Source organism: Pelophylax lessonae (genome assembly GCF_965119305.1).
Source record: "Pelophylax lessonae genome assembly, chromosome: 1".
In the NCBI taxonomy this organism is placed as follows: domain Eukaryota; kingdom Metazoa; phylum Chordata; class Amphibia; order Anura; family Ranidae; genus Pelophylax; species Pelophylax lessonae.
This window is the reverse complement of record NC_138768.1, coordinates 722,779,318-722,795,233: the sequence shown is the minus strand read 5'-3', so window position 1 is coordinate 722,795,233 and position 15,916 is coordinate 722,779,318. Positions and strand designations below refer to the sequence as shown.

The following is a 15,916-nucleotide window of genomic DNA, read 5'->3' as shown; positions in this document are numbered from 1 at the left end:
GAAAATATATGTTGCACAAGTGCATCGGCCATGAGAGAAATAGGTGACTGGCATTGCTTGCTGCTTTCTGAAAACGCTGGTTGCCTGGTGATGTCTGGTTTCTGTTCTTCTGAATCACAGCCCTGGAACATGCAGGTAAATACAGCAAATCAAAGCCAGAGAAAAGCTAGAATTTCGTATATTTTTCTGGGTCAGTAGCTTCAAAAAGTGTTTAAGCAAAGCCTCCTCATGACAGCCCTGCAGCTAGCATCTTGACAAGTAGAGGTCAGAAGCAGCAGCCACCATATTTGTCTCATGACAAGCTTATAAGAAAAAAAAAATCTAATGGCGATATGCATTTTCATAAGCCATTTTAGGACAATCCCTTAAAAGATACCTGGTGAGGTATGTGGAAGACAAAAATAACTGCTTATGCAATGTTAAATATTCAGTTCCTTTAAACCATGTTATCTTTAATTATGCTCTATTTTTAGGTTTTAATTAAAGTAATCGATACGAATGACCACCGGCCAGAATTCTCTACCTCAAAGTACGAAGTGCTGATCCCAGAAGACGTTAGACCGGAGACGGAAATTTTGCAAGTCACCGCCACTGACAAAGATGAGAAGAATAAATTGATTTACACATTACAGAGCAGCACTGACCCTGCTAGTCTGAAGAAGTTTCGGATAGACCCTGCCACGGGCTCCCTGTACATTGTAGAAAAATTGGATCACGAAGCAATGCAGCAGCACATTCTTACCGTAATGGTAAGCAGTAATCGCATATCTCTTTCTCTGCGGCTGACAAATGGGACATTTTTTATTTTTCATTGTAAAATTCATGTGCTGGAGTATTGACTATGCATTCATTTTTCAGGTGCGTGATCAAGATGTCCCTGTCATGCGCAACTATGCCAGAATTGTTATTAATGTGACTGACACCAATGACCATGCCCCCTGGTTTACAAGCTCTTTCTATGAAGGTCGAGTCTATGAATCAGCAGCTGTTGGATCTGCCGTGCTCCAAGTCACTGCGTTAGATAAAGATAAAGGGAAAAATGCTGAGGTTGTTTATTCCATTGAATCAGGTACAGTATATTTTGAATAATATCAACACATACACCTGAATAAATGCCTTATATACTGTATAAAGCTGCAATGCACAAACAAGTCATTTGCCCTAGGCTCACCAAAAAAATGTTTTGGGTACAGGCTTTTTTTTCCGGTTTTTCTTAAAAAAAGTTAACAGACCTCATATTTGAAAGCCGAGATCCCTCTGCCCCATGATGACTCCTTATATCAACATGCTTTTTCTGGTATCTGTCATTGGAAAGCATCACTAGGAGGACCCCACTATCCACAAGGTGTTAAGGTGGTATGACCTAGGCTGAGCTCCTCAATTGGCTAATCGTCTACACCACAGGTGTCAAACACAAGTCCCGTGGGCCGAATGTGGCCCCCCAGGCCATTTCATGTGGCCCTCTGACCTCTCCTGGAGCTTCAGCCCCCCCCCCTTGCCTCTGCCCCCAGAGGGGGCAGAACTCCTTTGCCAGATCCAACGCTTCTCTGTGCAGCTGCAGAAAGGCTTGTCTTTGCCCCTCCCCCTTTCTCAGCAGTCCACAGCTGAGAGGAGGGCAGAACTCCTCCTACAGATCCTGCATCTCTCTGTGCAGCTGCAACACCACATTCTCTCTGCCTCCCCTGGTCTCAGCATTTAGCAGACTCTGGAAGCTAACTCCAGGGGATAAGGGGGTGCATTTTGATGTAAGGAAGGGTGGATGACTCTTGACTTCTGATGGTGGGGAGGCTCTTGACATCTCATGTAAGGGTGTAAGGTGGTGTGGGGTGCTCTGGACATCTAGTCTTACTGATATAACAGGCCCTTTGAGGGCAACCATAATGCTGATGTGACCTGTGATTAAATTGAGTTTGACACCTCTGGTCTACACTATGGGAGCAATTTAGGGATAAAACATAGTTAAGAAACTTTCATTGCTCAGTGATCTATCTTTAACGTAGAACTGTAGGCAAAACATTTTTATTTTATTTTAGATAGAGTGTGGCTGGTTATTACCCCTGTCAGTTTTATTTTCAGCCTCTGTATCCATAGTGGAGATTTTTCTTCGGTTCCTGTCCCATAACCAAACAGGAAGTAAAAAGAAATCCCTGTAAATTAAGGGAATTCCTTGGGGACCCCCAGGTCACCAGAACTACAGTCCCCATTAGAAGATTTCCCCTCGATTACTTTTCCAGGGACAACCCAAAATGTAGGATTTTCTTTTACTTTTACTTTCAATGATAATGGTAAACAGGAACAATAGAGAGTGTGGATCTCCTTAACGAGAGCACATGCAGCAATAAAACCTGACAGGTGTTTTAATCGATCTCCACTCTATCCAAAACTTAAAAAAAAAGTTTTGCCTTTATTTACATTTTAGACTAGAAAATGCCCATTTCTGCCATAAAGGATAATGTAAAATTACCTAATACTTTACGGATACTACGTATATTGTTTCTGTGCTAGCTTTTTCAGAAAATTGATTTATGTCTTTTCCAGAATATTTTCCTATAACTTAAACTACGTATATACATAGACCTATTGATCATGTAGTTTTTTTTCACTCTATATGCTCAGTGTGAATAGCCCAAGTTTTGACAGGGCTTTAATAAAGTTAGGTCCGGTAGTTTTAATATTGCCTCAGGCCAACTTGCTTTCAGAAGTTTCCTAGGGTGGAAATTCATGGTCACAGCTCAGTGAACAATGCTGATGTGTAATGCGCTGTAATCCATACCAAACCATTACATTTCATTTAACTGAAGCCAAATCAGTAAAGCATTAACTGTGATCAACTACCGTAGGCCACTGCACATTTGCACTTTGCCATTTTTATTAAAGGGTAATTCCACTTTTGTGGTAAAAAAATATAGCAAATAAAAATTATTATAGCATTTACAGTTGCTAAACAAGCCATGTTGTAATTTATAACTATTTAAAATTAGCTTTCCTTCTCAGACTTCAGCGCTGCAATTTTCTGAAAAATTCAGCACAATATGGTAACCTGGAGATCTTCTGTAGGGTCCTTTCACATGGTCTGCATCCGCCGACGGACTCTGTTCTGCTCAGCGGGGATCGATCCGCCGATCCCTGCTGAGCAGGCGGATGACAGCTCCGTCTCCGCTCTGTGTGCGGAGAGGGAGCTGTCAGATCCCCGCTCTCCTCTATGGGGGAATCGGATGAGAATGGACCGCTTGTCCGTTCTTATCCGATCAAATCCGCTGGACGGATGGAAAATAGGGTTTCCATCCGTCCGGATTTCAGGATCGGAAGCGGATAGCAGTGGGTGTCAGCAGAGATGTCACCGCTGACATCCGCTGCCCCATAGTGATGCATGGGGCATCCAATCAGGTCCTCCTGAAAAACTGGCAGGCGGATCTGATCAGATCGTTCATGTGAAAGGACCCGTACAGTTACAGAATGTCTTTTAGAAATGTCATTTCCTGCATGTGTGATTGGCTCACTGATTTTCCCAGAAGTGTGCACTAAGCTACAAGTCAGATTTTAGGCAACCCTGCAATAGAAATTAAAAATTTGGTGAGATCCTCCCTAAGGGTTATTCATTTTTAAAGGAATGCAGACACTGCAACTTTCTTCATTAGTACACAGAAAGTGACATTATCTGATTCATTATGAACTAGTCCCTCCCATTCAGAATAAGTATACATGAAACAAATTGCCATTTCTTGACAGCAACATAAGGTAGGAATCTGCTACAGAGTTTATTAAAATCCCCGGAATGGACATTGATCACCCAGAGGAGATTTTTTCTTAACAGAAGTGGAGTTACTCTTTAAGCCTTACAAGTCTGAAATGTTTATCTCACAAAAACGTATTTATAATTATTGTATTCAACAAATCACTGCAGGGAAACAATTATGAGTTGCAAGCAATAGTAGTCTAAAGCAACCAGTCATATTACTTTAAACTGAAATCAAGACTGGTTGCTACCAGTTACTGTATGTGGAAAATTCCCTAGAAATAGTTGTCCAAATAATGTAATTTTAGGCAAAGAGGGCAATTTACAATTGTATGTTTATTCATTTTTTCTGGAAATATATATATATATATATATATATATATATATATATATATATATATATATATATATGGTCTTTTTTTAGCAGTAGGTGACAACAATACTAAACACATCTGCCTGTCAATATATCTGTTTGGCAGGACAAAATACTAAAGATAAAATTTTTAGAACTATGTGTGGCACCCACGTCTGCCTTGTCCTCGTACTAATATGTGCACATTTTAAGTGACACGGCTGGTTGATTGGCTGATGAAAAAACCGGATGATACAGTACATCAAAATGGATTTAAATGTCACATTTTTCCCATCAAAATTCTGGGGGAATAAATTATAACTGTCAATCTTCCATGGCAGCAGCATAGGGATTCCTCAGATGCTTGTGATATTTTATGGACTTCGTAATGTTCTATTCTGAGAATGGCATAGTGTTCGTAGCACAACAGTCAGAGCAGACATTATCATTTACCAACTCCCTGGTGTAATTCCCTCTGCTCGAATGGAGCATTTCATCGTATGCTAATTGCTCCTTTTTATAAACTAGCCTCACACTTTTACAATTATTTGGAAAAAAATTGAATAAACTAATTATGTTTCCAAAGTAGATTTCACAGCAAATGACCTCTTGTTAACACATCACACAGTCTCCTTATCAAAACCATACTGTGTAGCCTGCCTGATAATCACATTTGCTTTGCTAAGGACTGTAATGGCATAATCATGATTTGAAGGGCCTCGCACAGCCATTTAAAGTTTTACTTGAGAAAGTAGACTGTGTGATTGAATACCATTATATAATCATAAAAGGAACCTTGCCATAGTTAGGTAAAATATTTTTAACACACCAGTGATCTTTCCAGAAGTCATGCAGTAGAGTGCTGAATTCGTTAACTTAGAGCTGAGTCTATGCACCATCTTAAAAATAGCAAAAATTACTTTAAACCTTGTTCTCTTTAAAATTAAAATAAATAGTGCATAGGTGTAGCATTTTTAGTTCATAAATTGTAGCGTAAGATTATGTATGGCAAATTGTTTGCTGAAACATCTGACCATTTTGTTTATGCCTTTACACAAGTCATGTTTATTAAATGTATTTCTTTTTCTTTTCCCAGGGAATACTGCAAATGTCTTTTCAATTGATCCAGTATTGGGAATTATTAAGACAGCAAAAGAACTTGATCGAAGCAGTCAAAGTCAATATGAACTGGTGATTAAAGCATCAGATCACGGAATTCCAACGATGAGCCAGATAACATCTGTACACATTCTTGTCACCGTTTCAGACAATGCAGCCCCCAAATTTTTGAAGCACGAGCACTCTGCTGAAATCAGTGAATCCGCACGAATTGGTAGTTTTGTGGCAATGCTTTCCACTCACAGCCAGTCTTCAGTCACTTACGAAATCAAGAATGGAAATATAATGAATGCCTTTGAGATCAATCCAAATTCTGGTGTCGTCATAACACGAGATGATCTTGATTTTGAAACACTGCAATCTTACACTCTTACCATTCAAGCTACAAACATGGCTGGCTTGTCCACCAATGCAACACTTGTTGTTCATCTCCGAGATGAGAATGACAACTTTCCCATTTTTGTGCAGAGAGAATACAGAGGACTCATTAGTGAATCTGCACCAGCTAACAGTGTTGTGTTAACTGATGAAAACACTCCTCTGGTAGTTCGAGCCACCGATGCTGACAGAGAAACAAATGCTTTGCTTGTTTATCAAATTGTCGAGCCATCTGTCCATAAGTATTTTGCCATTGACCCCAGCACTGGTGCGATACGCACCTTGGTCACATTAGATTATGAACAGACAAATATATTCCATTTTACTGTTCAAGTACATGACATGGGGTATCCACGGCTATTTGCAGAGTACTCAGCCAATGTTACTATTTATGTGGTTGATATCAATGACTGTGCTCCGGTGTTCTCAAAAGAAGTCTATGAAGCTTCCATATTAATACCAACTTACAAGGGGGTAAGAGTTATTACAGTTAATGCAACAGATGATGATTCTGGCTCATTCTCAGAAATAATGTATTCTATAGTTGAAGGTAACATTGGAGAAAAATTTGCTATTGACCCCCTAAAAGGTGTAATCACTATCCAAAACACAAGTCCTTTAAGGAGTCGTTATGAACTAAACATACGAGCTTCAGATGGACGCTTCTCTACCCTTGCATCAGTGAAAATTACTGTGAAAGAAAGTAAAGAAAGCTCATTGAAATTCACTCAGCGGACATACTCTGCATCCATTCAAGAAAATACAACTCAGATAAAAACCTTAACCATTATTAGTGCAATTGGAAGTCGTATCAATGAACCTTTGTTTTTCCATATTCTTAACCCAGATATCCGATTTAAAATTAGCCACACCTCTGGTGTCTTGTCAACAACAGGTATACCATTTGATCGAGAACAACAGGATCTGTATGAAATAGTTGTGGAGGTTACTGATGAGCAAAAACCACCAAGAGTCGCTCACGTCCTTGTGAAAGTATTTGTTGAAGACATCAATGACAACAGCCCTGTGTTTGTCAATCTTCCGTATTATGCAATGGTACAGGTGGATGCAGAAGTAGGTGATATTATCCGCCATGTTACTGCTGTAGATAAAGATATTGATAAAAATGGAGAGATACATTACTATCTAAAAGATCCTTCTCAGCACTTTCAAATTGGGCCATCGGGTGCTATTTCACTGAAAAATGAGTTCAATCATGATGAATTTCATAAAGAATATTTTATCACAATTGTTGCAAAAGATGGGGGAAATCCTTCCTATTCAGCAGAGGTTGTTGTTCCAATTACAGTAATGAATAAGGCAATGCCAGTCTTTGAAAAGCCTTTTTATAGTGCAGTAATAGCAGAAAATGCCCAGCTCCATAGTCCTGTCATACACATACAAGCCAACAGTCCAGAAGGTCTCCGAATAATTTACAGCATCACAGATGGTGATCCATTCAATCAGTTTAATATTAACTTCAACACAGGTGTAATTAATGTATACGCAGCTCTTGATTTTGAGTCCCACCCAGCATATAAACTGAGAGTTCGAGCAACAGACTCTATGACCGGAGCACATGCTGAAGTTTTTGTTGATATTATCTTAGAAGATGTTAATGATAATTTTCCCACGTTCAAACAGAGAACCTATTCTGCTACCTTGTCTGAGGCTTCAATCATTGGAACATCTGTTGTACAAGTAAAGGCCACAGATGCTGACTCTGGTCAAAATAAAGCCATTTCATACCACATAGTGAGTAACCATGGCAATGTTTCCCAATATTTCCACATTGATAGCAACAGTGGACTCATTGTAGTTGCAAAACCACTGGATTATGAATATTTGCATGTATACAGCTTTTTAGTGAGAGCAGTGGACAGCGGAATTCCTCCTTTGAGTAGCATTGCCATCATAAATGTCAGTGTTATTGATCTGAACGATAATGCCCCCGAATTCACGCAACAAGTTTATGAAGCCAGAATTAGTGAGCTTTCAAAGCAAGGAAGCTTTGTAACGTCTATCAAAGCTACGGATCCTGATAGTATAGACACTGAAAACCTAGAATATTCTATTCTTTCTGGCAATGAAGATATGAATTTTGTTATTGACAGCAAAAGTGGAATAATACAGGTTTCACACTTAAGGAAAAATGTTCTACATGCATTCTATAACCTCAGTGTTTCAGTTTCTGATGGAGTATTCAGAAGTGCAGCTCAGGTACACATTGCTGTAATGAGCTCCAATTTGCATAGTCCTACATTTGGACAGAGTCAGTATGAAGTAGAACTTTCAGAAAATTCTCCAGTGCATACCCTTGTGACGGAACTCAAAGCTGTTGATGAAGACACGGGAGTCTTTGGGCAAGTCACCTACCACATTCTAAATGATTATGCAAAGGACAATTTCTACTTTAATGAGAAAGGACAGTTGTTTACAGCAGAAAAGCTTGACCGAGAAAGTCCAACCAACAAAGTCATCCCTATAAGTGTAATGGCCAAGGATGCTGGCGGTAAAGTCGGATTCTGCTCTGTCAGTATCATTCTAACAGATTATAACGATAATGATCCAAAGTTCCGTGCATCAGAGTACAAGCTGAGCATTGCATCTGATGCACCTCGAGGTTCTACTGTTGTTAGAGTCTTGGCTTCTGATAGCGATGAGGGTGCAAACGCTGATATATCGTATAGCATTGTGGCAAAGTCTGAAAATGTGGCCGAAAATTTTGAAATTAGCCAACACTCTGGAATAATTACCACAAAGGAAAGCTTAGTTGGATTAGAAGATGAAGTATTTTCCTTTTTTGTTAAAGCAACAGATGGTGGCTTACCACATAGAGAGAGCATTGTGCCAGTCACAATTCAGATCCTCCCACCTGAAGTGCAGCTGCCAAAGTTTTCTGAGCCTTTTTATACCTTAAGTATCTCTGAAGACACTCCAGTCGGTACAGAGCTGGATGTTATCAGAGCAGATAGTAGCCAACCAATAATCTATAATCTAATGAAAGGAAATACGCTTGAGAGTAACGTTGATGACATTTTTGTAATCGACAAACAAAATGGCCGGCTAAAACTTGAGAAGATGTTGGATCATGAAACAACTAAATGGTATCAGTTTTCAGTGTTAGCTCAAAGTATTCATGGAGAGCATGAAGTAATTACCTCTGTGGATGTTAGTATCCAGGTTAAAGATGTCAATGATAATAAGCCTGGATTTGAAGCCAATCCATATGAGGCTTTTATTGTGGAGAATCTTGCAGCAGGGGCTAAGGTTATCCAGGTTAAAGCGCTTGATGTGGATTCAGGACTCAATGGACACGTGTCATATATGCTGGCACTATCACAGGAGCCACAAGAAATTAAAGATCTTTTCTCAATAGACTCGGAAACTGGATGGGTCACCACTCTTGCTGAGCTTGACCATGAAAAAAGAAACAAATACAACATTGTAGTAGTTGCTTATGACCATGGTGATAAAGTGCTGTCATCATCCACTATAATTGAGGTTACGGTGATGGACATGAATGATAATCCTCCTCGCTTCAATGCAGAAATATACAAAGGTACAGTGAGTGAGGATGACCCTCTAGATGGTGTTATTGCCATTCTGAGCACCACTGATGATGATACTGAAGACCTCAACAAAAAAACTACAATGTACATTACAGGTAAAAGATTATTACTATTTTTTTATATTTTCCCACTGCTAAACATCCAGTAAGTCAGTAAACTGGTATTACTGTGCAAAAAAAAAGAAAAAAAAAAACACATTCTAATTATTTAAGCATTCTAAGCTGTGGTTAGGTCCACATGGGTTTTTAGGCTCAGGCACTTGGGATGCAGTTTATAACAGCAAGGCTAGTTTTCTTTCAACAGCCAAAAAGCCAACGTTGTCTACCTCTGATATAAAGTTGCTTACATTATACTCAGTGTAGCGTCATTGATACCTACAGATATATGTGCCCAGGTTAGATTTCATAAATGGGGTTTATATCCACTTTACTGCTTTTAAAGTACACCCATACTTTACAGTCCCTCAAACATTTGTGGCACACAGCATACACTTCAGTTGCTCTCTATCGGTGGTGTCCAAAGTTACTTCTAGACTTAAAGTGGTTTTAAACCCCAGTCATGGATTTTGAACTAAGCATATATATCTGTAGTGTTTACTTGTCTCTATTCAAAGCTCTGAGTGCCGTTCCTCTCTGGTGCTTCATTCCTCTGTTATCAGCATGAGTCACTTCTGAGAAGTTCTCCTGACAAATTAGGTAAGTTTGTTTTCTTCCAATCAGCTCTCACACAATGTAACTGCAGTCTCTCTGCCCCCTCCTCTGTGCTGAGACAGATGAAGAACGATTTTTAACACAATCTGCACTACTGAAAGGGTCTAGGGTAGAGAAGACTGCAGATAAACTAGCAAAGCCTATGTAGGAGGATTTGTTTTATCTCCGTCTATCACCTGAGGCTGTTCACTTCACTCTGTATATGTGAGTGTTTGCAACCATTTTAAAGTATAACTAAAGCCATACCTTTTTTTTCTTACGTTTTGGATAGGGTGGAGATGGATTAGAACACCTGTACATTTTTTTTTTTTTGCTGTCTGTACTCTCGTTAAGAAGATTCACCCTCTCTACTTGTCCTGTTTACCATCATCATTGAAAGTGAAGGTAAAAGAAAATCCCAGATTTTGGGTTGTCCTCAGAACAGAGTGGAAAATCTTACTATGGGAACACTAGTTCTGGTGACCTGGGTGTCCCCAAGGAATTCCCCTAAATTGCAGGGATTTCCTCTCACGTCCTGTTTGGCTATGGAACAGGAAATTAGGAAAAATGTCCACAATGGGACACAGATGGCAAAAAAAAATCTGACGGGTTATAAACCCTCCTTTTCTCCATCCAAAATGAAAAAAAAAAGTTTTGCCCATAGTTCTACTTTAAGTCCAGCAGTTTTCCTGGGTATTACAAGTGTTGGTTAAATAACAACCCATCCAATGTCTTCTGATAAAAAATATTCTGATATCCTAAAAATGTTAAGTTAGAACTTTAGAATGATATGTCAATGTTGTTTTATAGAATAGCGGCATCACTCTCAAAATGACTGATCTTTGTGAAGCTTACAAAGAATAGAAATATGATACCTGCCATTTTGGATTTATTTTTAAATGTGCATTTCAAGGCTGTCATTTATACCTTGACGTTAGTACCTAGTTAGTCAATGACCTAGAACACACATGCAGCCAATAAAGTCATTAAAAAAAAAAAAAAAAAAAAAAAACTTCCCATCCTAGTGACTCAAAAAGTTTAAAGCTAAGATCAGAAAGACAGTTCTGGAGCCAGCTTCTCTACAAAGAAATCTGTATAAAGGTGGCTGTTTTCTTCCAAATTAGGTTAGACAGCTTATTCATGTCATGTTTGTCCAACCCCCTTCCTTCTCATCCCAGATAAGGAGCAATATCTTGTCATCTCATTTAGAAGTTAAATCATGGCCACATCTGCGTGGGCCAGAAGACTTGTGGGTAATCATTATATACCTATTTAATTCCATGGAAAAAACAATTACAGCACTTTGAAAGTTGACAGTAAATGTAAAAATTGCAACTTACAATAATAGAGTATTTCCAGGGAAAGAGGCCACAAAATATTTCCTAAAATATTTTGCTGCAAAAAATAAATAAGGAAGCATGACTTATTAACTGGGGAACAACTGGGGTGCAATTGTTGTTTTTAATCTTGAAACCACTGAGGGCAGAAGAGAGAGAGTGGGGTACTATCAGTGCATGCAGCCCATAAAACCTTGGGTTTCCTTTTCTAAATTATTGTTCCTTTTCCTTATGGCTTGAAATATTTAAATAAATAAATAAATAAATAAATATATATATAGATATATATATATATATATCTATATATATATATATCTATATATATATGGTATCTCACAAAAGTGAGTACACCCCTCACATTTTTGTAAATATGTTATTATATCTTTTCATGTGACAACACTGGAGAAATGACACTTTGCTACGATGTAAAGTAGTGAGTGTACAGCTTGTATAACAGTGTAAATTTGCTGTCCCCTCAAAATGACTCAACACACAGCCATTAATGTCTAAACTGCTGGCAACAAAAGTGAGTACACCCCTAAGGGAAAATGTCCAAATTGGGCCCAATTAGCCATTTTCCCTCCCCAGTGTCATGTGACTCGTTAGTGTTACAAGGTCTCAGGTGTGAATGGGGAGTTGATGTGTTTAATTTGGTGTTATCGCTCTCACTCTCTCATACTGGTCACTGGAAGTTCAACATGGCACCTCATGGCAAAGAACTCTCTGAGGATCTGAAAAAAAAAAAAAAAAGAATTGTTGCTCTACATAAAGATGGTCTAGGCCAGTGATGGTGAACCTTGGCACCCCAGATGTTTTGGAACTACATTTCCCATGATGCTCAACTACACTGCAGAGTGCATGAGAATCATGGGAAATGTAGTTCCAAAACATCTGGGGTGCCAAGGTTCGCCATCACTGGTCTAGGCTAAAAGAAGATTGCCAAGACCCTGAAACGTTTAGACATTAAAGGCTGTGTTGAGTTATTTTGAGGGGACAGCAAATCTACACTGTTATACAAGCTGTACAATCACTACTTTACATTGTAGCAAAGTGTCATTTCTTCAGTGTTGTCACATGAAAAGATAGAATAAAATATTTACAAAAACGTGAGGGGTGTACTCACTTATGTGAGATACTGTGTATGTGTATATATATATATATATATATATATATATAGTAGTAATCTTTATTGTTATATGTACTTTCTAATTCGGGTTTACAAGCACTTTCATGTTTTTAGAACTGTAAACCTTATTTTTACATTTTTTTCTTATCTACTTATGCTTCAATATAATTGCATTTATTATATTTGATGTTTATTCAATTAAAAAACATTTTCTTTTATCCATTATAAAATAATCTTTTATTCCTGAAAATTAAGAATCACTTAGGTAATGTTTCAAAGCTCATTATGTTCAGGTTATGTGAAATGATGGCTTTGTGTTTTATCTTCTTTTCAAATGTAGAGGTTTTTTATTTAGCTTTCTCCCCTCCCAGCCACCTCGGTTGATTTATCATTTTGTATTTGTCTTTTAAATGCCATCACAAGTCCTCATTTTTCACTTAAGACGTTCTTCTCTTTCATCACATGATAATTAGCAGCATTTTTTGTTATTGGTTTTGCTACAAGAACAGCATCGTTTACAGTTAAATTGCTAATCAGTCTAACACTGCATAATGTCTGTGGTGGCAGTTTGCCTTCCACTAGTGATTATTTATGCATATTTATGCCTAGTTCTGAACTTTGCAGACCTCAGTGTTTATAACCCGGTAAAACTTAAAGTGATCCTAAACATACAATGTTTAATTGCCATCATCCCTTCTATTTATGTATAAAGATCATGCCACTGTATTTAAATGAATATAAATGATCATCTTATGTAATCATTGCTGTTCAGAGGTCACATGATATTTCCCATGTCTTTCCTGTCCTCAGGAAAAGTTCTGAGGGTTTGGTTTTTATAGTACTCTGCTGATGTATGAATCTGCGTTTGCACAGCGTTGATTGGTGCTGTGCTGGTCACATGACAAAAAAAGCTTTCAGAATAGGGAAGTAAAATAAATAAATAGCAACAACGCGTTTTTAAAGCTTCATACAAATCTATGTTTCAAAGCTATTTTTTATTTTTTTTTGCAATAATATGTTGTAGTTGGAGTTTTAGTTGACTGACAATAGTGTTTACATTGTAAAAATATCTGGAGGAGGTTCTGCCAGTCACAGGCTGTGTCATGCCCCTCCAGCCTGTGTCTATGGTATGTATGTGCTGGGAGGCGAAGCCTCCATCAATCATCATCTTATATCTGGCCTCCAGTATTTATCAATATGAGGAAATGGAGGAGGAGGAGGGAGGGAAAGGACTGTCATTTACCACTGTGTAAACACTAATGTAAGTGATTCTATAGTCACATGGGCTGCACAGATAAGAGAAAGGAGGAAGTGAACAGCTCAGAAGGGAACTGAAACTGGAGCATGCTCAGTAGATGTCAACAGTTGATTAGCACAATCTCAGGCTACAGCAGGGACACAGACAAGCAAAGAGGGGCAGTGAACAGCAGGACCCAACAGGATTTTTGCAGTCTACAGAAAATAAATGTTCCAGTGGATGTGCGAGTATGAACACAATTTAATGTGTGACAGTTTTTGATAATTTGGCCTTAAAGACACTTTATTTGCTGACAGCAGCTTCCAGAGTACTACTCTAGGCACAGTTCACTAAAGAATTAGCTTGTGAACATTAATCTGAACAAGCGTTCACAAAGCACATAAATTGCACCCTTCTGCTACTGTGTGTGAGTCTTAAAGAAACCCTGTCATTAGGAAAAATCCCATGCAGGTAAGATTAAACAAACAGACAGTAGTAAATGCATTTTTCTCAGTCCCTGCCACCGGAATGCTGCTCAGTTCAAGAGAAATCCTCATCTAAAATCTGCTGGGAAATTGACAAGGTGTGAGTCTTCATGGTCCCCAGAAGTGGTTTCCCTTACCAAGGATCCAGGCAATATCTTGGAGAATGCTGAGTATCCCAAATTTCCTGAGAAGACATTACCGTCATTTTGTTGGATTTAGGGTACTCTGAATTCTTAAGGATGTTGTTCAAAGGAGACTGATGCTAACACTTTATCTTTTGAAGGAGATATTACCGCGGGGAAGGGACCCTTACTAATTAAGCTGACTTTCAATTGTGTACAAGATCTGCTTTAACATGTTGGATTTTTGCTGCACTTTCTTTTGTCATTTGTGGATGGTAGATCTTCTGTATAAAACTGATATCATTTATATGTTACAGGAGGGGACCCTCTGGGTCAGTTTGCAATTGAAAACCTGCAGAATGAATGGAAAGTGTATGTTAAAAGAGCACTGGACAGGGAAGTAAAAGACAACTACCTCCTAAACATAACTGCCACTGATGGAACGTTTGCAAGCAAGGCTTTGGTGGACGTGAAGGTCCTTGATGCCAACGACAACACCCCAGTCTGTGAAAGGGTACATTTATTTAAAGTTTCTTTCCACTTTTAAAATCTAATTTGGACAACACCCACTTTATGTATGCTCTATGTTCCTATTCACATAGCATAACTTACCTTTTAACTTCCTCAAAATTTCTGCCTAGCTTTTGCACTCTATGTAATGTTATATTGTTTCTAAAGAAAACATTTTTTTATTAAAGAAATAAACATGTTATACTCACCTACTCTGTGCTATTGCTAATGCTATTGCACAGAGCGCCCCCCACCCCCCGATCCTCCTATTCTGGGATACCCTGCTGGCGATCTTGGCTTCCCCTCTTTTGCTGCTTGCTATGGGGGCTCACAGGATTTGACTGCCATTGGCTCCCGCTGCTGGCCAATCCTCCTTTAGGAATTGAAAGACAGGGGAGAAGAAAAGGGGGGGGGGGCACAGACCGTGTCAACATTTTTTTTTCCTTAATGCAGGCAATGCATTAAGGTTAAAAAATGTTTTAGCTTTAGAACCACTTTAAGGAGGTGGAAGAGGAGGTATGTTTACCATAATTAAACCTGTCTGTACTGTGCTGGCAGATCTCACTATCGGTTGTAAGCCGGTTGTGTACACTGTCTGTCCAAACAAAGCATGAACCTTTAAAGGCTTGGGTAGTATGTTAATGCAGTTAAAACAAAGCTATCCCTAAAATCTGTTCCCTATTTGCACATTGCAAGCTATTCTCAACAAATCAATGTGTCTATAAAGACCTATGTCTTTATTTTTTTTTTCTAATTAGTTTTAGCTATGCTGTGTAAATGGGAATGCATAACAAACACATAGTGGGGGAGTTCTTAAAATTTATTGCAAACATACCTTGAAGCTTTGTCTTCATATAGAACCAGAATGAAGGTATCGTGTGTACTTTTAGGCTCCGTTCATATACTGGCATCTTAGATCCTGGGCAGAATCTCCGCGCTTCTGCCTGCGATCCCGAATCATTGCAAATCGCGGGACATCCGTGCAATTCCAGTGATTTGCAATGGCACCCCCAAACGCGGCATAATCATTGCAAATCGTGGGACGCCCGTGCGATTCCTGTGACTGGCAATGACACCACAAACGGGGTGCGTTTTTGCTGCGATTGTCGCCTGACGAATCGCTGTAAGAACGCAGACACAGAATCGCGGGACGCCTGTCACCCAAAAAAAGTACAAGAACTTCTTTTGGGCAACAGGCGTCCCACGATTCTGTTTGCCCGACTTTACCGCGTTAGGTGACAATCGCGGGAAAA

The 15,916-nt window shown here is 38.9% G+C and overlaps 1 protein-coding gene across 7 annotated transcripts in view; it reads left to right on the top strand.

Moving 5' to 3' along the window:
• The window catches only part of FAT1 (FAT atypical cadherin 1), a 430,056-nt gene that overhangs the window by 309,093 nt on the left and 105,047 nt on the right, over positions 1–15,916 (top strand). For all 7 annotated transcript variants that reach the window (XR_014225403.1, XM_082261039.1, XM_082261043.1 and 4 more), the window contains 4 exons: positions 474–749; positions 859–1,069; positions 5,185–9,252; positions 14,471–14,667. Coding sequence is in view for 6 of the 7 variants with exons in the window: in XM_082261039.1 (XP_082117165.1) it covers positions 474–749; positions 859–1,069; positions 5,185–9,252; positions 14,471–14,667 (4,752 nt within the window). In the remaining variant the exon portion in view is untranslated. The remainder of the gene's footprint in view (positions 1–473; positions 750–858; positions 1,070–5,184; positions 9,253–14,470; positions 14,668–15,916) is intronic.